At 40.7% G+C, this 24601-nt stretch overlaps 1 protein-coding gene across 1 annotated transcript in view; it reads left to right on the plus strand.

The window, feature by feature from the left end:
• The window catches only part of ube2j1 (ubiquitin-conjugating enzyme E2, J1), a 60029-nt gene extending 35783 nt beyond the window's left edge, over window positions 1–24246 (plus strand). Inside the window, exons 5-8 of the mRNA XM_084560575.1 lie at window positions 3972–4077; window positions 8552–8681; window positions 20165–20290; window positions 21456–24246. Of these exons, the coding sequence (XP_084416701.1) occupies window positions 3972–4077; window positions 8552–8681; window positions 20165–20290; window positions 21456–21800 (707 nt within the window). The 3' untranslated portion in view covers window positions 21801–24246. The remainder of the gene's footprint in view (window positions 1–3971; window positions 4078–8551; window positions 8682–20164; window positions 20291–21455) is intronic.
• Window positions 24247–24601: the final 355 nt, after the last annotated feature.

The raw sequence follows: 24601 nt of genomic DNA on the forward strand, positions 1-24601 counted from the left end.
GACGTTCAGTGGGGGCAATAATGGAGCATGTTTATTTCCCCTAGCATCAGTTAGATTCTACGTAATGTCAAAATGAGCTGGAAGAGGCTGGAAATATCTGTCAGCTGTGTAGTTTATGACATTCCCAAAATGTGTGTGTGGTTTGTTTCTGTATTCACACATATCACATTGACTGTTATTCTAGCTGTAGGATTTTAATAGTTTACCCTTCTGTCAGTATCAGCATCTCAACATTGTCTGTACTGACAGTGTTCCACAGCTGCAGAACATGGCAACCTAACAAATTGTAACAGTAACAGTAATTTATTTTATATTGTAACTTCTAACAAAAAGAATTATTAACTTTATAAAACACATTTCTAAAAACCCATTGCATAGGCCAGAAAGCTACCTATTATTAGAATAAATGAAAACTATGCTCTTTGGAGATTAAACCTGCAAACGTGTATATTTTGTAAATCATTTTGGCAAATAAGTATACTTTCATGTCCAGACATTAGCATATACTTCCACTGGTAACACTTTATAATAACTACACATTATGAAGTATTAGTAAAGCCTTAGTAAATACTTCATCATTTATAAAGCATTGCTCCTATATTAATAGATATTTGTAAGCAGTCTACAAAAGTTATAAATGCTTTATTTTTGAATTCTGAAGAATCTCTATAACATGTTTAATAATTGTATTTTCATAATTTACTAATGATCAATTTATCTTTTATAAATGATTAGTTATGACCTTGTGTATGATATTTTTATTTTTTATTTTTTGCCCTCAATTGCTGGTAAAAAGGTACAGAGGGACAGGCGCTGAATTTAAACTATAGAATATTTTATTTAATCATTATTTAGATTAATTGATCATTTTAGTACAAGGGACATAACATGGCAAGTTTTTGTTGAATCACCCAGATATAAGCCACTTCAATTTTACAGTCTGATACCTTCTCCAAGCTGTTCATAAATATGTAATCAATTCAAAAATGAGTATTATGTGACATGTAGCAACGTGTATATTCTTTTTCCATGGAATGGATTTCTTATAATTGACCCAACACACTTTCCTTCAGAGGTGTGTTCATGAAGTTAGTTAAGCACTGAAAGTGGTTAGAACCCTGTTGTTTTTGTTCTGATTTTTAGGGGCCCATGCAACGAAGTTTCTAGGATCCCTATTGATTTTGTTGCGGTTTTTTTTCTTCTGTTCCTTCTGCTTAGCTAAGCATCTCTGCCCAGGACAAACTGCAAGGGCGAAAGGCATCAAAGTTGGTAACTTGGTAGAAGTCCTGGCATTTCACTTTGCCAAGGTGTCAATACACATGCCTACAGCTAGGTGGCGCTATAATAAGTCAATCTACGTTTTGGCTCAAATCTCGAGAACCAGGTGCCCTAGAAACAAATTATTTCTCCCTCTGATTTCTTCTAATGGACTTGGCTCCCATTTACGCCTGCCATTTTTTTCCGCCATTTTGAAAAAATTGCACCTCAAAGCAAAATCAATTCCTACTAGCCCGTTCATCATCTCACCAAACTTGGCATGTATCATTTATGGACAAAGATAATGAAAATTCTCCAAAAGAACTTTAACAGGGTTATTGATTACAAAGTTAATGGCTTATTAATTTTGACAGCGTGGCGCAGTATAACTCCAAAGCTTATATTTAGTGAAGTATATACCCGAAACTGAATCAAACTTCATATGATTTATAATAATATAATTATTATGTTTGCGTAGGACTCAATAACCACACCGTGTCAGTCTGTTCAAGTTGCCTTTACTCAACTGCCGCACACCTTACACTTTTCAACCTTACCGTAAATCACTGCTGTAAACCTTAAAGACACAGTAACCTGTCACTTGCAGTGCATAACATAACAGAGTCCAACTGGACACAATAAGAACACAAAGCTAAACGTTATTCAGACATAACAGTAATTATGTACAAGCACCCCAACTTTTGTGACCCTCGTTAACGCCACCTGGATTGAAGTGAGGACTAGACTTTTTTTTTAATTTTTAATAGCTACTCGCTCAGACGTATTCGCCATATGACTGTGTGCACCGAACCGTGACGCCCATACCATGTCACCGTGGGACAAATACAAATACCGTTACACCCCTAATAGCTAACTTCATGAAGTTTGCCATACACAATCTGTAAAATATTGTGTAGACGCCCATCAAGTTGCATGATATTGTGTCAACAGGGGGCGCTACACGGAAACATTTCATATGACTTTAAGGCCTATAACTTTTGAAATATTCACCCAATTCTTATGATACTTAGCAACCGTCATTGTAATATGAGATGCCCACCAAGTTTCGTGCAGTACGGTCTATGGGGGGCACTACTGGGGACTTATGCCTCTCCATCCCGCTCGGGAATGACTTCGCCATGGCATGGACCCCTTTATGATCGCTTGCGATCATCTAGTTAGGGGTCCATGCAATGACGTTGCAGGATCCCTATTGATTTTGTTGCGGTTTTTATTCTTCTTCGCCGTCTGTTCCTTCTGCCAAGCTAAAAGTGTCTGCCCAGGACAAACTGCAAAGGTGAAACGGATCAAAGTTGATAACTTGGTAGAGGTCCTAGCATTACACTTTGCCAAGGTGTCAATATACATGCCTACAGCTAGGTGGCGCTATAATAAGCCAATTTACATTTTGGCTTATATCTCGAGAACCATGTGCCCTAGAAACAAAATTCTTTCTCCCTCTGATTCCTTATATCCACCTTATTCCTAGCTCCCATGAGCCCTTGCGTGAATTATGGGCAAGACTTCCGGTACGAACCGGAAGCGGCGTTTTTACGGCATGCAGCAGTATAATTCAAAAGCTAATATTTTGTGAAGTATATACCCAAACTTTATCAAACTTCTTATCATTGATAAAATTATGATTCTGTACAAGCACCCCAACTTTTGTGACCCTTGGTCTCTAGGGGGCGCTATAAAAGCAACATTTCAATATCTCAAAAACTGCAGTAGCTAACTTCATGAAATTTGGCATACACAATCTGTAAAATATTGTGTAGACGGCCATCAAATTGCGTGATATTACTTCTACAGGGGGCGCTACATGTCACACGCAGCTTGCGTACAATCATGCCAAGTTTCATGATATTCGGCCTATAGGGGGCGCTACAACAACTACATGTTTATATCTCACAAACCACCACAGTAAACTGCTTGAAATTTGACAACAATAATCTGTGGATGACTCCTTACAAGCCCACCAAGTTCGTGCAATACGGTCTATAGAGGGCCCCTTTATGATCGCTTGTGATCATCTAGTTTCTTTTGTAATTTGTGGCAAACTCCATTTTCAGCTTAACTTTAAAGTCCTGAATTACTCAAACTTTAGAATCTTTAGCTGAGGTCTCTCCTCTTTCCATTTCTGTTTAAAACGTGTTTACTTCTTTCAAATATGTGAGTTTAGGGATTTTCATTGAGTGATGATAGTGAGCTCGTCATTTACACTGCCATCTATAGCAGTTTAAGTTGTTGTTTATGAATCCAAAGCCTTATGCTTTGACTCGGCCACTCCATACAACTTACCTTGTTTTCTTTGAATAGATGTGCTTTGGGTCTTTGTTCTGAAATGACAAGGGAGACTTGTAAACCAGAAATAGAGCTGCACTCAGTCTGCTGCAGATGTGTGTGATTTATAAATGTTAAACATTCCTCTGAGGATAACATGCTAATTAGCTGTTAAGATGTTTAGAAAAATAACTGCATTTGCTCCCTGTGACTTTACAAAACATTTTTGGATGTAGATGCAGACCACATTATAAAATCTTTTGTGCCAGGTGGAGAATGTGCGAGTGTAGATCTGTGGTATCGGATATCCTCATGGAGGTTTACGCTCAGCAAAGCAGGATTTTCACTTATATAAAACCTGAACATGAGGGCAGATACTTCCCGTTTTGTCGTTAACTTTCCTTTCCCTTATTTGTTTTATTCCCTTCTAGTTCGAACTGCCTTAATAGCCATAATTGGATTCATGCCAACAAAAGGAGAGGGTGCAATAGGATCTCTAGATTATACCCCAGAAGAAAGAAGAGTCCTTGCCAAAAAGTAAGATTTGGTAGTTGAGAAATCTGTGTAAGCTGTCCTGTTTGTGTGTAGATATATATATATATTTGTGTGTGTGTATTTATATATATATATATATGTGTGTGTGTGTGTGTGTATGTATATATGTATGTGTGTATATATATATATATATATACACACACACACACACACACACACACTACCGGTCAAAAGTTTTAGAACACCCTAATTTTTCCAGTTATTTATTGCAATTCAAGTCGTGCAAGTCTAATGAATAGCTTGAAATTGTACAAAGGTAAGTACTGAACAGCCAGAGGTTAAAAAAAAGTTACCCAAAACTGAAAGATAATGTACATTTCAGAATTATACAAAAAGGCTTCTTTCAGGGCACACAAAGTGGGTTAACAATTTAAAGCTGTTCTGCAGCAATGAAGGTTGAATCAGCCTTGAAAGCTGGTGCTACTAATTCCTACAGGTGTTCCAACTTTTCTTGGTTACTTACAACCCCCTCTGTCTGCATAAAAGCAGTGTTGGAACACACCAGACCCTCATGAGCATCAGGCGAACAGTATTGCAAGAAAGCCATTGCTAAGATGTCAGAATAAGACAAAGATGCTCGCCTGGGCCATGAAACACTGCCATTGGACTACTGAAGACTGGAAGAAGGTATTATGGACTGATGAATCAAAATTTCAAATCTTCGGTTCATCACACAGGATCTTTGTACACCGTTGAGTAGGTGAGAGGATGGTTCCACAGTGTGTGACATCAACTGTCAAACATGGAGGAGGAAGTGTGATGGTCTGGGGCTGTTTTGCTAGATCCAGGGTCGGTGACTTGTACAGAGTGAGAGGCACCCTGACCCAAAACGGCTACCACAGCATTCTGCAGCACCATGCAATACCCTCTGGTATGCGCCTAGTTGGTCAGAGGTTCATCCTACAGCAAGATAATGACCCAAAACACAAGTCCAAGCTATGCCAAAACTACCTCAGGAAAAAAGAACAAGATGGTAAGCTTGAAAATATGGAGTGGCCAGCACAGTCTCCAGAGTTTGTGTCTTTATGTTTTTGTACAGTGTCCTTGTGAGTCTTGAAAGGCGCTTATAAATATACCTACAAGTGCCACACATTTATGGGAACTTCTGCAACAGACTTGGGAAGAACTTTCTGAAGAATATTTGATTTGAAGTGTGTTCAGCTGTTAAATCTGCCAAAGGTGGCTACTTTGATGAGTCAGTAGTTTAGAAAACATTTTGGTCTATAAATTGATTCCATGATTTCTTTTTCAACTCAAATTGCTTATTTGTTCTATGCTTTCATTTCAGAGTGCAATGAGACACTAAACTGAATAATTTTCAGTAAACAAATGCAAAAAGTGTGGTGTTCTAAAACTTTTGACCGGTATATATAAGCACCAGCTACTGGTCGATAGAGCAGTTGCCCGAGACTGTAAGAGCAGACAGACCAAGGAAGGTTGAAGACAACCCTAGAGGCTGACTCAAAGCCAATTGCCTAAGTCAACATCAAATGCGGTATATACCAAGGAGATGCGCAATCACCACTGCTGTTCTGCATAGGCCTGAATCCCCTCAGTCAGATCATCACAAAGAGTGGTTACGGGTATCAATTCCGAAGTGGAGCAACAATTAGCCACATGCTCTTCATGGATGACATCAAGCTGTACGCCAGGAATGAGCGAGAAATCGACTCACTGATCCACACCACAAGGATCTACAGCAGTGACATAGGGATGTCATTAGGATTGGACAAGTCTGGCCGGATGGTCTCAAGGAGGTTCAAGGGTTCAAAGTTCTTTATTTGGCCATTTGTGCATAAACCAACAGTCCAGGCACATTGGAAAACTGTGCCCAAAAAAATTCCTGCAGTCCCAGGAATCTGTAGCAGTCTGCCCTCTCCACCTCAGTCCCTCTGATGAAAAGAGGCTGTAGAGGGGGTGGATTTTTCCTGAAGTCCAGAATTATTTCCTTGGTCTTGTCTGTGTTGAGGATGAGGTCGTTCTCCTCTCCGTAGACAAGGATGTCGTTGACCAGGGCTCTGTATCCTGACTCCTCTCCCCCTTTGATGAGCCCCAGGATGGTGGTGTCATCAGCATATTTGATGATGATGGTGCTGTCCTGGGTGGAGACGCAGTCGTGTGTGTACAGGGTGAAGAGTTTGGGGCTGAGGCAGCAGCCCTGTGGTGATCCTGTGCTGACCTTGAGCTCAGCAGACACCCGTCCTCCCATCTTCACCACCTGTGGTCTTTCGGTCAGGAAATCCAAGATCCAGTTGCAGGTGGGAGTAGGGACTCCAAGGTCTGCCAGCTTCTCGATCAGTCTGCCTGGGTGGATGGTGTTGAATGCAGAACTGTAGTCCAGGAAGAGCATCCTGGCATACATTCTGCTGCTCTCCAGGTGTTGCAGGGTGTGGTGAAGGTCTGTTGCTACCGCGTCATCCACTGATCGGTTGGGGCATTATGCAAACTGGAGGGGGTCGACCGTGTCCGGGACAGTGTTGTTGATGTGGGTGAGGACTATGTTTTCTAGGCACTTCATGGCGACTGGTGTGAGTGCCACTGGCCTGAAGTCGTTTAGGGTGGGTGTGTCTGGTCTTTTGGGGACTGGTATGATGGTGGAGGTTCTGAAGATACGGGGGACTACTACCTGTGTGTGTGTAACCTGGAAGGCAGTGTCTGTGGGGTCACAGGGGGGCTTTTGAGGGTGAGTCTGTGTTCAGCCTGTCGAACCTGGCATAGAAGGTGTTCAGGCTGTCTGGAAGGGTGGGGTCCCAGGGGGTCTGTGGTTGTTGTGGCCCTCCTGTAGTTTGTGACAGACTGGATTCCCTGCCACATACTGCGTGTGTTGTGGTTGAGGTAGTAGCCTTCAAGTTTTTGGGAGTTAGCCCTTTTTGCTGCTCTGATGGACTTCTGCAGCTCGTACCGGGCTCTCTTGTACTCCACATGCGCACAGTCCTGGGGGGTGCACAGATGGACATGCACCAGCTGATGTAGTCACTGACTGTCTCCGTGTATTCGTGGATGTCGTTAGTGGCCGCTTTGAAATCTTCAAGAATAATGACAGCAGCGTCAGGATAAGTGTTTTCATGCAAATTGATCATGTCATGTAGCTCCTTCAGTGCAGCCTCCTCCTTGGCGGGGGGGGGGGGGGGGGGGGGGGGGTTATACACAACACTAACAATGATGCACTGCTGTTCTCTGGGCAAATAAAATGGTCTTAGCCTCAAAGTCAGGTATTCTACATTTTTAGAGCATGATTTTGAGATGATCTTACAGTTGGTACACCAGGATTGTTTGACGAGGGCGGCCGTTCCTCGAGTCTCGCCACTATCCACTGCGCATCGGTCCTCTCTGAAGATCTTGTAGCCGTCTGGTGTTATCACCTCGTCGGGTGTCCTCTCCCCCAGCCATGTTTCACAGAAACACAGAATGGAGCAATCCTGTATGTCCTTCTGCGTGAAGTTCGTCCATTTTATTTTCCAGCGACTGAACGTTAGCAAACAGTATGAATCGGGAGGGTTAGCCTTCCATTGCTAACCAGGCGCCGGAGGATTGGAATAGAAGTATGGAATAGAAGTACCCAAATCTGAATGGGCTGCACCACAGAAGGTGGCTGAGAACAACAGGGCCAAGGTTTTGTGGGACTTCAGCTTTCAGACTGACAAACAGCTCCTGGCTAACCAACCAACCAACCTATGGTGGTAGACATAGAGCAGAAGAAGGCGGTGGTGATAGATGTGGCGATACCAGCAGACGCCAACATCAGAAAGAAGGAACATGAACTCCCACACACACACACACACACACACACACACACACACTCTCAGTACTGTATATACAGTCAGATGACAAAAATAGGACACCCCATTAAATATGCAGTGATTTAATAAGAAAGCGATTAAATTGCAGGTACACAACAACCAATAACCCTGATTTACACACTACACAAAAGATATCATCAAAAATGCATATTCTAACTTAGGAAAAATTTAGGACACCCTATCCCCTAATAGCTTGGGTTATCTCTTTGGCTAAAATAACATCAGTGACACACTTCTTGTAGCCATCTACCAGTCTCTGACAGGAAAGTTTGACCACTTCTCAATGCAGAATTATTTCTGCTGTGAGATGTTTGAGGGGTTTCTTGCATGTACACCTGTGTGTGATTATAGCCATTTTAAGTGGAATAAATTTGGTGTCCTCATTTATTCCTCACCAGAAATAATTTTTTTTTTTTTTTTTTAATTACATTTTACAAAACATTTTAAAAAGTATTTTCTTCAGTTTTACTCATTTAGTTTATATCACGTGAGTCTCTCAGTATTGTTTAAACTGATATTAAATATCATTTGTCCAAATGTGTTAAACAAAACATAAAGGCTTTCATAGGGTGTCCTAATTTTTTCACGACTGTATGTAGAAATAAAAGCACCCTTGTAGAAGGGTGACCTCATCATATATCACTTGTTTCTTGCAGGTCCCAGGACTTCTGTTGTGAGACATGCGGTTGTTCCACTCGCACTGCCCTCCTGGTTCTGACTCCCAACAGCAGCCCCAGTGCAGAGGATTACAAGGCTAAAGAATTGGCTCAGCAAATCAGCTTCAAGGTACAAACACTGGCTGCTACTAGGGGTTGCGCGACTTCAGTTTTTTAAAGCCGACTGTTACGTTCCTAGGGGAATTTCGGGACGAAAACAGGAGTCTGGATGTAGCAAACTTAACAGGATTTATTTAAAGAAAACGGTAGCTGAAAATCTCCTTGAAGCATACAGTGGGGAAGGATTGGCTCACATTGTTATGCCAAATAAATGAAAGTAAAATAACAAATCTAGGCCTGTCTAACAAACTTCTCCATATTGAACAAACAAACAACATATGTCTCGATAACAAATAAGGTAAGTAACAGAAATCAAAAAAATAGTCGAGCAATAAAGTAGCAGAATAGCAAGCAAGCAGCAGAGCGAGCAGAGAGTAAATCAAGCGGACCACACTAGCGGCAGAGCAGCACTGAGTAGAGAGTGGATCCCTGGATCCCTTTTAATGTAGTCCCTGGGTTGTATTTGGATGATCTGGAGTCGAAGAGAGTGAGAAAGAGAAAACACACACTGCCCCTATCTGGGGCCTGCCCTTCCAACAAAATGTTTGGAACCATACTTTCATATATACCTATACAGCACGTGACTAAGGATCAGCAAGAGCATTGCCAGATCACATCAAGCATAAGGACCCAAAAACGTAGTGGACAGGGTAGAACCAGGTATTGGCGGAGGAACCAAAACTGTCTGAAACACATGGGAAACTGCTCTCTTGTCGCAGTGTTTCTTCATCCTCACCTGAGCAGAGGTCAGGGCATCCCTAGCTAAAGAGCAGGCCAGCTGAAGGCAATTTTTTAGCTTGCAACGTACTCTGGAATGCTTTCGACCATTTTCTTCTTCCTGGTCTTGTAGATTCTCACTGAAGGCATCAAAACTATGAATGAACACATATGGAATTAAGTAGTAAACAACAAAGTGTGAAATAACTAATTCATCACATATTTTAGATTCTTCAAAATAGCTACCGTTTGCTTTGATTACTGCTTTGCACACTCTTGGCATTCTCTCGATGAGCTTCATGAGGTAGTCACCTGAAATGGTTTTCCAACAGTCTTGAAGGAGTTCCCAGAGATGCTGAGCACTTGTTGGCCCTTTTGCCTTCACTCTGCGGTCAGACTCTTCCCAAATCATCTCAATTGGGTTTAGGTCAGGTGACTGTGGAGGCCAGGTCACCTGGTGCAGCACTCCATCATTCTCCTTCTTGGTTAAATAGCCCTTACACAGCCTGGAGGTGTGTTTGGGGTCCTTTGTCCTGTTGAAAAATAAATGATGGTCCAACTAATCGCAAACCGGATGGGACAACATGTCACTGCAGGATGCTGTGGTAGCCATGCTGATTCAGTGTTCAATTTTAAATAAATCCCCAACAGTGTCAACAGCAAAGCACCCCCACACCATCACACTTCCCCCTCCATGCTTCACGGTTGGAACCATGCATGTAGATACCATCCGTTCCCCTTTTCTGCGTCGCACAAAGACACGGCGGTTGGAACCAAAGATCTCAAATTTGGACTCATCAGACCAAAGCACAGATTTCTACTGGTCTAATGTCCATTCCTTGTGTTTCTTGGCCCAAACAAATCTCTTCTGCTTGTTGCTTTTCCTCAGTAGTGGTTTTCTAGCAGCTATTTGACCATAAAGGCCAGATTGGCGCAGTCTCCCCTGAATAGTTGATGTAGAGATGTGTCTGCTACTAAAACTCTGCGATTTCTGAGGCTGGTGACTCGGATGAACTTATCCTCAGCAACAGATGTGACTTTTGGTCTTACTTTCCTGGGGCGGTCCTCATGTGAGCGTGTTTCGTTGTAGCGCTTGATGGTTTTTGCAACTGCACTTGTGGACACATTGAAAGTTTTTGCAATTTTCTGGACTGACTGACCTTCAGTAATGATGAACTGTCATTTCTCTTTACTTAGCTGATTGGTTCTTGCCATAATATGAATTCTAACAATTTGTCAAATGTTGCTGTCAAGTGAGGTGAGCTGTGTTTTTTTTTTAAACTCTTTAGTTATATATATATTTTTTTATATTTTAGTACAGAAGGGTAAAACAAAAGACAAATATAAAACATTGAACAGTTACACATGGTCAAGGTCCGGGGGTGATCAGTACATCCAAAAGACAAAGTATCATACACACTATGCGCATGCAGTCTCACTCATTGGCCAAATAAGCTTGCCATTTCTGCCATTGTTTTTCACCTAGATCTTTTTGGAGTCAGATTGAGTAAGTAATTTGCTCTAGTACATGTAGTTGTTTTACAATATTAACAAAAATATTAGGAATGCACCGAAATAGGGTGTGGCTCAGTAGGTAGAGCGGGTTGTCCACGAACCAGAGGGTCAGCGGTTCGATCCCCGGAGTGTGCCACATGCCGAAGTGTCCTTGAGCAAGACACTGAACCCCCAGTTGCTCCCAGTGCGTGGCACTGGTGTGTGAATGTGTGAGCGAATGGGTAGATGTGTCTGTGACTGTAAAGCGCTTTGAGTACCAATAGGTAGAAAAGCACTATATAAAAGCAAGGCCATTTACCATTTACCGAAATTTAAATTCTTGGCCGAAACCGAAAACCGAAAATGAAGACCGAATGAAGACAATGCACAATATAAAATAAAATAAAATTCCAAATAAAATGTTTAACTTGACCCCACTCATGTTAAATAATAATGGAGCAGAAGCTTTTGCAGCTGGAAATCAGCATCGATCCACTGTGCAAGAAAAATTGGTGCACAGCACCTTTAGAAAAGTAGCGCTGTCCCTTTAAGAAAGATGGTAGTCTTAATTGAAGTTGCGCATGGCTGTGGATGTGTGCCGCTGAACGGGCATGTCGCAATAAAAAGTGAAAAACAAAACAAAAAGATGAACGTTTGTCTTGCTGTTTGTTTTGGAGGTGCAGCAGATAAATAATCAGACTAACATTTAAAACATTTTTTTTCCCCAATGGCCCGCGATCTACCCACACGCCTTCGCGATCTACCGGTCATCACGATCGACGTATTGGCACCATCACTGGGAAACTTCCTTGCTTGGATGTTTGGAGTTCAGGTGATATATTAAATGCAAATCGCTATCAGTGGGTGTTTATATAATATTTATATAATACTTGCTGGCTGCGGTTTTTGCTTGCGTCATCACAACATCCTGTTTCGGAAGTGCTGTTTCTGTGATAAAATCTTTCGGCCGAAAACCGAAAATGCACAGTGAGCTACTTAAATCAAGTATGTTATCTATGTGTTGGTCAATCTGTCCAATATAAAAATTGTATTTTATGCTAGAAATAAGGTCCAGGTTGTAAAAAACAGTAGCATGAAAATGTAAACTTGAGGTGTGTGAAGTGTGTTGGAAAACTTGAGAAGATGCAGTGGAAACCCAACAACTGTAAACCTTGACAAGAGGGAGCTCACTCAAAACCTCTACCTTCAGCAATGTCTGTGTGGCTTTTATGCATGTAAATTGACCTTGAGATCATGGAGTTGGGAGGACACCTATTGGTTGACATCCTCCAGCTCTAGAAATATCTTCTGAAAAACCTCAAAGGTGTATTTCAGTTTGTTAGGGTGCCTTAGTTCCAAGACGCAGATAAGGCCCATCACGTAGGTATAAGCATGTGCCACATCAGGGTTACCTCTGCGACCTCTGCTCCCTCAATGGCTATTCTTGCTTGCTTAGGGAGATTTTGGGGATCTCTGGCTTTGCTGACCACAAAGATGTTGATTACATGTGTAGTAAGGGCCTCTTAGACAGTCACAGCATTGTCATCATCAAAAACCTGTAAAATATGCCAGAAAGAATTAAGAATTGTATACCAATGTGAATGATGCATAGTAGTATAGCTCTCTTGGCACTCTTTCTTACCCCATGGGAGATCAGATTGAAATGATGTGGTTACTTGATTTGGTAAATTTGAGCAGTTTTGTAGCTTTAATTTTACCACAGGTATTCAGGTAAGTTTGTCTTTCATTCTGACAGCCTCATCAGGTTTACTTTTGCTACATTTTAGACTGGGCTGTTATGACAGTTATTTTCAGTGCAAGACCAGAATCTCTGTCCCCAAAATGATAACTCTTTGTCTGGTTCATAAACTAATTGGTATAATCTAACATTTGGCCACTTTCCCCACAGCAATTGCAATTGTTTTTACGTACTTTCATCCAGTGTGCTCGACACAGTAAAGGATACAATGACACAGTTAAATTCACATAACTGAAGAAGAGCATAAATAATAATAGCATGTCTGAAGCAAGTTTGTCGTTAGGCTCTCTATCTCTGCAGGCTTCGCATCATGAAGTAGGAGAATTTTCTCAACCCATAAACACTTCATCTTTGGAGATGCATGGTTTTCACTGGATAGGAAGGCCATGAAAAATTGTAATCTAAAAAGTAACTAAAGCTGTCAGACAATTGTAAAAAGTAGTAGTAGTAAAAAGTACAGGCACAAGACCTTGGAGATTACTACAGAGGTGTCAGAATGAAGACATGTGTTACTGTCTCAGAGTAAATTCATCAGGAATGGCCTAAATGGCCTTGCTTTTATATAGCGCTTTTCTACCTATTGGTACTCAAAGCGCTTTACAGTCAGAGACACATCTACCCATTCGCTCACACAAGCACACACACATTCACACACCAGTGCCACGCACTGGGAGCAACTGGGGGTTCAGTGTCTTGCTCAAGGACACTTCGGCATGTGGCACATTTCGGGGATCGAACCGCTAACCCTCTGGTTCGTGGACAACCCGCTCTACCTACTGAGCCACAGCCGCCCAGTGGATATGTACATTTTTCATCTCCGCCTACAAAAAAACCCCACCTCATATACACCTCATATAGAGTCAAATCTACCTGTTGAATCATGGAATAGTAGCCCAGTGAATCTAAGTAATATCTCATGAGTAACAAAAGTATGCAAAAGTAGATGCTAAAAAGGTGAACCTGAGCAATTTTACAGATGTTTTAACGCAGATATGTCCAGGTGGAAATTGACCTTTCTTAGGTACCAGACTGGAAAACTGATTATATTTCACGAATATGTCATAATGGTTATTCACTCCATCCAAATACAACTGTTTTTGGCTCGTTTAGAAAATTTGCCCAGACCTCTTTACGTACACCTCTTCCCATTCAAATAAGACCATAGAATAGAAATGAAGTTTGACTCTAAATGCAGCAGATTTCTAATAAGAAATATGCATAGACATTTGAAATATTGTTGTATACACAAAGTGAATAACCAAGCATAACATAAACCGAAATTTGCAATACTGGCAGCAAAACAACCAATCACATCAGCTTATATTTTAGCACGGATTCTGTCCAATCAGAAACAAGAAGTATTATCCCTACCTAGGGCTGGGCGATAAAATGATCACGATATCTATCGTGATAGACACGTGATCGATATCAATAGAAATACGTTCGATAGAATGTTCGATAATTTCACCTGATCTCCATTACAGAAAAATAGGAAGAAAACCCAGATGTCTGTGAAGGTTCTCAGTCATCTCGGTCATGGTATATCCAACAAAGATTAAAAAAAGTCAACTGGACTTGTAGAGTTTTTTGAGAAGACGTTTCACCACTCATCCGAGTAGCTTCTTCAGTTCTAGGGGACTGGTGGGAAGTCTGAGGTTTAAATAGGAACTCCTCCTGAAAAAACTTGCTTGTTATGCTAATAACCAGAAACTGGTGCAGCTAATTACCACTAACGACTGGGTACTTACCTGTTGTTGAGGGGGGACTGTTTTTGTCCCCGTCCTCTTCCCTATGAATGGTGCTCTAACGACTCTTGTCCGTCAGAGGCTCCAGTGTCAAGGTGTGAATGAGATTGAAACTTCTTGGGGACAGAAGTTAAAACTGTATTGTAAATAGATGGCAGATTAAATCTCAGTCCAGCACCTCTGTTTAGTGAAGATTTTTCCAGTCTGACATAGATGGCTTCCTTTACTTCCTTTACTCCTCTTTCAAACCATCTGTCTTCTCTGGCTAGAGCCAGAACTGTAAGTCATTCTGGGGGATGTAGGCAGAGGAAGGGCTTTAGCCTCTCGACCTATCACGGCCCAGCTAAGCCAAGTTGGTGGCATCAACAACAACAACAAAAAAAAGAACGGCGTGGAGTGAAAAGTAGAGGTGTGTGATACCGCTAGATTTGGTATCAATCCGATACCAAGTAAATACAGGGCTAGTATCGCCGATACCGATACCGATATAAATACTTTTTAATAATTACGTGGATGCATCATCAATCTGAATCAATCTAAATCTGAATGAATTTTCATGACATTTAAGTGTTTTTCTGATTTACCTTTTGGATTATTAATCAGTTCAAATCCAGTACAGAATTTGGGCAAAGTTTAGAAGTAAAAAGAAAATACTTTATCACAATAAAAGTTTTTGTGCAGAAACAACACAAAATGATCACTTGAGGACGAATAAAAACAAATAATTTTTCAGGCAGAGTGCTCAGAAACTACAATACAATTATAAAACTAAATATCTCCCTTCAGTGCACTTCTTTCTGGATTTGGATGTACAAAATTATCATTCCACATCAAATATTATAAATAATATAAGGATGTGTTTAGGAAGTACAATACAATACTAAAATAAGACATCATTTCTCCCCCTTAGTCCAGTTCTTCTCTTCTTTTCAGGGGTCTGTCGGGGCCAGGTGGGCGGGGGATTTTAAAAATGTCTATATGCTTATACAAATTTGTTGTGTTACCACTGTGTCTTACAGCCTTTTTATAAATAGTACAACTTGCTATCGTTTCATTTTCCGAAAATATAACCAAACAGCCCTACTCTTTCTATCTGCCATTCTTCTGTTCCGTCTCTGCGCTGTGTGTAATAGCTGCTGCTGTCTGGGCCTGGCTGGTAGCGGTGGGCGGTGTTTGGTCACCTGGCGTCGCGGAGTCACGTGACGGTACAACAAACACACGAGGCGGGGAAGAGGAGCAAAATGAGCCGGCTCTGTGACAGCAGCGGCATTTAGACAGTCAGGTCGCCTCTTTAATGAAACGAGAGAAACTGAAACTTAAGTATCGATCTCGTTGCATTGGTATCGATCAGTCTCAATACCAACGTTGGTATCAATATTATCGATATTTGGATCGATCCGCCCACCACTAGTGAAAAGAGAATATCAGTGCGACAGCGGGAGAGGAAATTGTAGATAAAAAAGGAAAGGTCATGTCACCAGTTTGGCAATATTTTGGTTATTTTAAGTCAGACAAGAGTCAGACCGATGTTGTCTGCAAACTTGGTGGCGAGTGAGCATATTAACTGGCTCTTGTCTCTCTTGATTAGTAGTAGAGTCAGTTAAGGGTCGTTTATCTGCCGGCCGAGTGAGTGGCTGCTGACTCTCGGTTAAGCAGGGATCCACGAGCAGCGGTTTTGAGTCAGTTAAGTTTTGTTTCTCTGTGTATTGTGTGTAAGTGAGTGAGTGAGTGTCTGAGTGCCTTAGTTTGCTAGTGGTCAAGTCGGGTAGTATGTTTTGTTTCTCTGCCGAGTGAGATGTAAGATGTTTGGATGGTGCCGTTTATTGATTATATATCAATCAAACGTGGTAGGACTCAACTGAGCCGGTCAAATAGACGTCTAGATTCATGATTCTTGAGTCGTCTTTGATGGCCGGTTATATGAGCCGAATCTTTTTTCCACCGCTACTGAATATTAATTACAAATGGATGAAAATTAAATGCTATTGAATATGTCATTGTTATCATTTTAAAAAAAATAATGTGACGGGTAAAAATGGGTTATTACGGGATTTTTATGACCCGGTCAGTCAAAATGACAGACAACGAAAAAGTTTAGTCGTATGCCATACGACAGAACATCAAAGCGATATAAAGAAATAACGGATGCAGTGGCGTATCATTTAGCGAAGGACATGCTCCTGCTCAGCACAGTTGAGAAGTCTGGGTAGAATAGGTTAAAAAAACGAATTAATTATCGATATCGACTCATATGAAGCACTTATATCGTGATACATTTTTCAGCCATATTGCCCAGCCCTATCCCTACCCTTTCCGTAATCTGAAATGTCATTGTGTTTTCTGTAATGTTGTTGTGTTTTCTGAAATGTCGTTGTGTTTTCTGAAATGTCGTTGTGTTTTGACCTTCAGGGCCAGAAAACAAACAAAAACAACAACAAACAAACTTCCTGGGCCTGTTTCACGGTGTGCAAGTGAGAAACACAGCTGATGCTGGGAAGTAACCCCAAAGATAGTATGATAAAAAGAGTGCACACTTCACTCAAGAAACCTCCTCGTCTTTATGTAAACAACCAGGATCTTCACAGTGCATTTCAGACTAACTACCTAGCTAACTAGCGTTTTATCGAGCTAGAAAATATTCTCTGTGTTTCATTTCGGTGGCAATGCTTGGTATGGGGATTTAGCTGAGCTTCTTGTGTTTGGGAACTCTGAATTCGGCGTGTGTCTATCACCTGTGACTGGGTTCATTCTGCCTGCTACTGCGGTTCAGCGGCTAACAAGCAGAGCTAACTTAACTGCCCTCAGCCACCGTTGCGGGTGTGTAGGACTAACCCTCCATCCGACCATGCAATTTCGTTGTATGATGTTTAGTATTTATGTTGTATAATGACAAATAAAGCACTTTACTTCTGCATGCAGCTGAAGCATAAACAGTGGGGAAGGATTGGACCACGTGGTTATGCCAAATAAAATGAAAGTAATATAACAAAACTAGTCTTGGCTAACAAACTTCTCCATATTGAAAACAACAAACAAAAGGCCTAACTATCTTCTCTACAAAAAGTGTGACCAAAAATACACAGGTGGCACCAACCAATAATCCTAGTGTATATAAACAAAAGGTCACCTATGTGATGAGGTGTATAGGGTACACCAATCTTACCTATAGTCCGCACCTTCTACCATAGCTAACATAAATGGTATTCAAAGGTCCACACGTCTTGATAACAAATAAGTTAAATAACAGAAATCAAAATAATAGTCGGGCAATAAAGCAGCAGAATAGCAAACAAGCAGCAGGGACCAGAGACTAGATCAAGCGGACCATCTGAGAGCGAGCAGCAGAGCAGCAGACAATCGAGAGCAGAGAGTGGCTCAAGCGGACCATCCAAAAGCGAGCAGCAGTGAGGGTAGAGACTGGATCAAGCGGATCATCCGAAAGCAAGCAACAGAGAGAAACAAAGGAAATACACTGCCCCTGCCTGGCATGTAATATCGAATATTATGTGGTGAAAGTCGAGTCGATGTCGACTAGTCGCAGATGATGTCACTAATATAAACACAGTAGAAAGTAATGGTTTGCAACAATGAAATCTACACTGCCTTGCCATAAAAAAGGTCGCCACCTGGATTTAATTAACCAAAGAGGTACGAGACTCCTATTGGATATTTACTGCATGAGTGATTATCTTTCAGCTGACAAGTTATTTAACCCCAACTAATGCAATGAGTAGCTTCTCATTTCTCAAACAACCATGTTGAAAGACACATCCCGTGGTCGTGGAAAAAATGTTAGTCTGTTTGAGAAGGGTCAAATCATTGGCATGCATCAAGCAGAGAAAACATCTAAGGAGATTGGAGAAACTACTAAAATTGGGTTAAGAACTGTCCAACACATTATTAAAAACTGGAAGGATAGTGGGGAACCATCGTCTTCAAGGAAGAAATGTGGTCGGAAAAAAATCCTGATTGATTGTGATCGGTGATCACTTAAACGTTTGGTGAAATCAAATCAAAGAAAAAGAACAGTAGAACTCAGGGCAATGTTTAATAGTGAAAGTAAGAGCATTTCCAAACATACAATGAGAAAGGAACTCAAGGGATTGGGACTGAACAGCTGTGTAGCCTTAAGAAAACCACTAATCAGTGAGGCTAACTGGAGAAAAGGCTTCAGTTTTCTAGGGAGCATAAAGATTGGACTCTGGAGCAATGGAAGAAGGTCATGTGGTCTGATGAGTCCACCCTGTTCCAGAGTGATGGGGGCATCAGAGTAAGAAGAGAAGCAGTTTAAGTGATGGACCCATCATGCCTAGTGCCTACTGTACAAGCCTGTGGGGGCACTGCTATGATCTGGGGTTGCTGCAGTTGCTCAGGTCTAGGTTCAGCAACATTATGTGTCCAAAGAATGAGGTCAGCTGACTACCTGAATATACTGAATGACCAGGTTATTCAATCAATCGATCTTTTATTTCCCTGATGGCACCGGCATATTCCAAGATGACAATACCAGAATTCATCAGGCTCAAATTGTGAAAGAGTGGTTCAGGGAGCATGAGACATCGTTTTCACACATGGATTGGCCACCACAGAGTCCAGACCTTAACCCCATTGAGAATCTTTGGGATGTGCTGGAGAAGGCTTTGTGTAGTGGTCAGACTCTCCCATCATTAATACAAGATCTTGGTGAAAAGAGTGGATGGAAATAAATCAGTTGGAGGCGGTCCACAACCTTTCTTTTTGTGGCGACTTTTATTTTTGGTGAGGCAGTGTATATTCTTGCCTTAAATATATATTGTAGCATCTCACACAAAGGACGCTACCAAGGCTTCTCCCCAAGTTTACAGATGCTTGAACACGGGCTACTGTCGGCCGTAACCCACGGCAACACCATAAAGACTGTCAGTCTGACACTTCTAATATGCAGCTCTCGCTTGGCAAACTCTCAGCTCTACCATTACTTACATCTCTCGCAAGGTACATTCACTGACATCAAGAACACAAAAAAAACATGCTCTACAACCACAACAACAATACAAATAGAACACGAGACAGCACTGAAAATAACTCTAAGCTGAGAACAGACTGCTCATGCATTACATACCTTGCACTGCACATATGTATAGCATATATAAATCATCACCATCAATAGCATTTAATAGTACTCCACAGCGTGTTGTAAAATGACAGTGCAGCTGGGTTAAAAAAAAAAAAAAAAAAAGGTATTTCTTCAAAGCCTTTTCCGTGGTCTAATATTTTTGACAATTACAATATATTCACCATCAAAGTGTTGATTGTATATATCAGAATACTTTCTTCCATTGCTGGTTGATCAGTCCTAATACTCATATGACCAGTGTAGGGAGTGGACAGTGGTCAGCATAGGCTCACTGACTGGTCTACGGCTACATAGCCCCATACAACACAAGCTCTGATCCACTGTGTTTCTGGCACTTTAATCATCATGAACATTTTCAGCAGTTTGAGCTGCATTATTTGTCTTGTGCTGTATGATGATTTTGGATTTGCTCTGATACATAGCCATCACTTTTATCCTTCCACTTACTAATTTTTGTTCTAACACATCAACTTTTAGGACAAAATGTTCACTTGCTGCCTAATCTATCCCACCCACTGACAAGTGGTATGATAACAAGATAATCATTGTGTATATATATATATATATATATGTATAGCATATCATCTTCTGAAGTCATATTGTCCAACCTTATGACAAGAGCCAAGGAACAGTTCAGATGTCTGCAGTGTGTGTCTCTGCAGGCCGAGTCCAGTTTGATGAGACAGGCTACTGAAAGCTGTGCAGAAAGCGAGTCTTCAACCCTCACCCGTGGAAACACCTTCACATCTGCAAGCCATGAACCTGCTGACAGGCCACACACTGAACAGGTAGGCATTATACTGCCACTGTGAGGTTGCACAGAAAACTACATAACCTTCCTGCTCTCAGCCTAACACCTACGGAACAAGTTTGTCTCCATGGTTTTGTATGTTTGTCTTTTTAATGCAACATGTTGGTAACCATTTTATAAAGCACAGTCCAACCAGCCACATAGTGAAGATAGTTTAATAAATCGCAGTAAACATTGAATCATCTTAATTTGTAAGTGTATCTTTTTAAAATGACATCTACTACACAATAAAGCGAGATCGAAAAGTGAAAGTTTTAATTGTTTCTGAAGCAACAGTGGCAAATAATAAGAATGATTAAGTTATAATCTTTCTCCTCAATCTGCAGCATTCACTGATTTTAATATCCAAACTAAAGGATAGAATTGTCGATATTTTTAAGTGCCACATCATACAATCAATGTTGTCATTTTTCATATTGTTCTTTTTAACTGGTAGTATGCTTTTTTACCTGCTGATATTCTACTGAACTCCAAAATGATATACATATGCAGGAACAAAAACGATTCTACATGCCAGCTCTGGTGGTTGCACTGAGGCCTCGTTCAAATCATGCATTAATATCTGTCCTGGGGAATCCCTTCACAAGTGACCAGTGTAAAGTACATGTGTGAGCACACCCAGGACGCATTTGCGTCACATTTGAGAAATCTGATCTCTGATCATATTTGGAGGTGGTCTGTGTCACATTTGTCCACATTTGTCTGCATTTCTTTGGTGGTCTGAACACACAATACATCCTGGGTCACATTAAAGACCTCCTACCCAGCAGATGTGTTCTTGGTCAGTGGAGCTTTGCCAGATTTATTCAGAAAAAAAAAAAACACTCAACTGCTATTATAAACGATCACCTGAAAAGACAAAAGCAAGAAAAGCGATATCTGTTTATTAGTAGTGAGAGAGTTAAAATATTCTGCCCTTGTAGCTGTTAACTAACCAAAAAATAAATACATCTAAACAAGAATAAACAAATTAAAGAATTGTACACTCTGTGTGATTCTTTCATTAAATAACATATTGGCATGTGGTTAATTACAGATCATGTTGATGCAAAAGGAGGTGTGTGTAGCACATTCTTTTGTGCGTCAATGAAAAATGTTTAAAAAGTCCCCATCACTGAACACAATGTCTGTCACCTCCATAGGTGGAAGTGTCTTCAGCCACTGGAGCAGAGGGACCCCAGACAACCACTGCTACCAGCTCCGGTCATCCTCTCAGCCCCCGGCAGCGCCACAGCCAGCAGCACAGCCAGCAGCACAGCCAGCAGCACAGCCAGCAGCCCAGCCAGCAGCACAGCCAGCTCAACCAGAGAGATGGTGCAGAGTCAGCAGCCAGCAGAGTAGCTTTTGCCCCAGCTGCTCGCCAGCTTCGGGATGAAAGCCATGCCGGCACTGCACTCCTCATTGTAGTGCTCACTCTGGCTTTAGCCATGCTCATTTTCCGCAGAATCTACCTGTCACATGAGTACAAGTTTGACTATGATTTGTGACATCACCCTTGAGTCAACCCATCCTGCTGCCATCGCTACAGAACTAAGACAAGCTCAAGTGGAAGTAGAGCTGAGGCTCAGGCTAACATTAAATTTGTGCCCTCCCTGCTTGTCAGAGGGATCATAGCAGCTTAAATTCTTGTGGAGGAGACGGTCCACTCAATACTACACCTCCAGGGTGTTGTTTGATCATTGTGAATTTTACTCTCTAGAGTGACATGTATTTTTAAGAACAAGAAAATTTGTTGTTTGAGATCAGTTCAGCAGCCACAACCCTCATGAGCCCTTTCCATATAATTTTTGTGTGGCCTACACTTGCAACTTGTTTTATTTAATTAAAACTGTGACATAGTTCAGTATGTCTACATATTGTCTAATTATGGGGCTTCGTTACCTCAGCCTAATTATTTAGTTATGGAATAATCGTTACAGAGTATTTGACTTATTCATATATTTTAACCTCCTGGGTCTGTGCATTTTTGTTATTTCGAGTTTGCTTTTAAAACCAGAAATGAAAACTGGAAAAACAACTGTTATTTTATTTTTTAATTTCAAAACCAACAAAAAAAGAAATCTTTCTTTTGTTCAGTTTTTTGAAATGAAAAAGTGAAAGTTAACATTAGACAAACTTTTCTTTGACTTAAACAATGAAAGTGGGACAAGTCAAAAACATGGGTAACGAAACCGGAAGTAGCCTATTTGCGGCAGTCAATACTTCTACAGTACTCTCCCAGGCATGGATCATTATTACTGCCAGGGCATGCACAAAATTTTCAAATATTTCTAGCAGAAAAAAACAAAACAAAACTTGTGCTTTTCCATATTCAGAAGACAAACATTAAGAGATAAATTCAGAGGACATACCTTGTGTCATAAAGTCTGAAAATGCATCTCAATATTGTTGCAAAGTCATGTATGTGGTCCGTTTCGACCAAAACATTTGTTATAGAGAGCTGCAAAGTCATTGACAGCTGTAAATAACTTCTTCTTCATTGTTTTCTTCTTCTTCACCTACAAAACTTAGTTTTATATGAATCAAATATCTTTAGTTCTCTTTCTTTAATCTCTTTCAAAAATCAAAGGACAAAGGTAAATTTATTTTTTGGTTTTGCTATTTAAATTGAAAATCAAATAAACAATTTATTTATTTTCTATTTTAGAGTTCAAAACTCAACTTGTATTACCAAAAAGTACACAGACCCTCCTGCCAGTTCAGTGAAAACATACAGGGCTATATTTTAATGGAATAACCAGCATGAAATGAGTGTGGGTGTCAATTATGGTTACAATTATAATTGGCTGTGGTGATATATGTTGAGGTGTGTATTGCAGACATGTTAAAATCACGGGCTGCAGATTTATTAACATACGTTTCCTGCTGCTAGTAGGATCTTTCCATACAGTGTAAGGCACCTGTGGATAACAGATAATATAAAAATCACCACATTAATTTATGAGTGCATTCATTGATTGTGTAACTTGTCACTGTAATATACAGATATGCTGTTGCAAGGATGTTATGACAGTTCATTAGAAGACAGGAAATCTGGTCTGGTTACGCCTTTGAGACAACTGAAGGCAGAATGTGAAGTTACCTGTGTAGATAAGTTATTAGGTCTGGTATGAGAAGATTTCTAGTGTGTGTTATTCACCGTTGCCATAGCCCTGCTGTATATTGGGGTTAACATTAAAAATCATCAGTTCTAAATATCTTGTTCACCTGCCAACAATCATTTTGGGGATTACATACAGTGTGTGTGTGTAGGGAATTTAGCGCTCTTCTTTAACTGAGTTATTGGACTGCTATATGTTGTAACACCTGCTACAATCACATTAAATATTCCAGCGATGAGCAACCAAACTGTTGGGGCAGTGTGTTTTCACTGGTTACTTTACTCTGCCAAAATGGCATTCAGTGTAATAATTCCCATCAATCCTGTAATAGGAATAAGACGACTGATATGGAATATGCCGGTGCCATCAGGGAAATAAAAGATCGATTGATTGAATAACCTGGTCATTCAGTATATTCAGGTAGTCAGCTGACCTCATTCTTTGGTACCAGCTAAATATAACATATTCAGTGAAGAAAAACATCAGGGCAGAGCGCTTTGAACTTTTGCTACAATGGCAACTGGTGAGATGTCTGGTTGTCAAGTCTTCTCATTACTACACTGTAATCCCATTTGTTTGTATCTTTTGTCCCTCACTGCTTCTCTTTTTGTTCTTCTCCTGTTTAACTGTATTCATACCTCATCCTTGTTCATTGATATCCTTTTCCGCTTGCATTTTCTGAAACCTGGATACAAACAAGCATTTTCCCTCTGTTTGAATGAACAGACTCAAAGTCTGTCAAATGTTTATCCTCTTTGATATACTTTTAAAAGGGGGTTCATATCTCTGAGACTCAAATGAACAATAAATCAATAAAAATGTATTCTTTGCACATTGGAGCTCATTCTTTTCGGATGTGTGCAAGAATTTGGCAGCATACAGATAGCTCAGAGGAAGTTACAGTAGTTATTACAGCTATTGTAGTCACACATTTCACTGAGACTATGTAGCTTAACTATCACCTTTAAATAATCCTAATGAGGCATTGGGTAATTGCTCAGTCCCCATTTGTTAAAAATGTACATATATACTATGGCATTTTCACAATATATAATGTACACTGCCTGGCACTGCCGCCACCTGGATTTAATTAACCAAAGAGGTGCAAGACTCCTATTGGATATTTATTGCATGAGTGATTATCTTTCAGCTGACAACAAGTTATTTAACCTCAACTAATGCAATGA

The sequence above is a fragment of the Chelon labrosus genome, assembly GCF_963514085.1.
Source record: "Chelon labrosus genome assembly, chromosome: 14".
Lineage (NCBI taxonomy): Eukaryota > Metazoa > Chordata > Actinopteri > Mugiliformes > Mugilidae > Chelon > Chelon labrosus.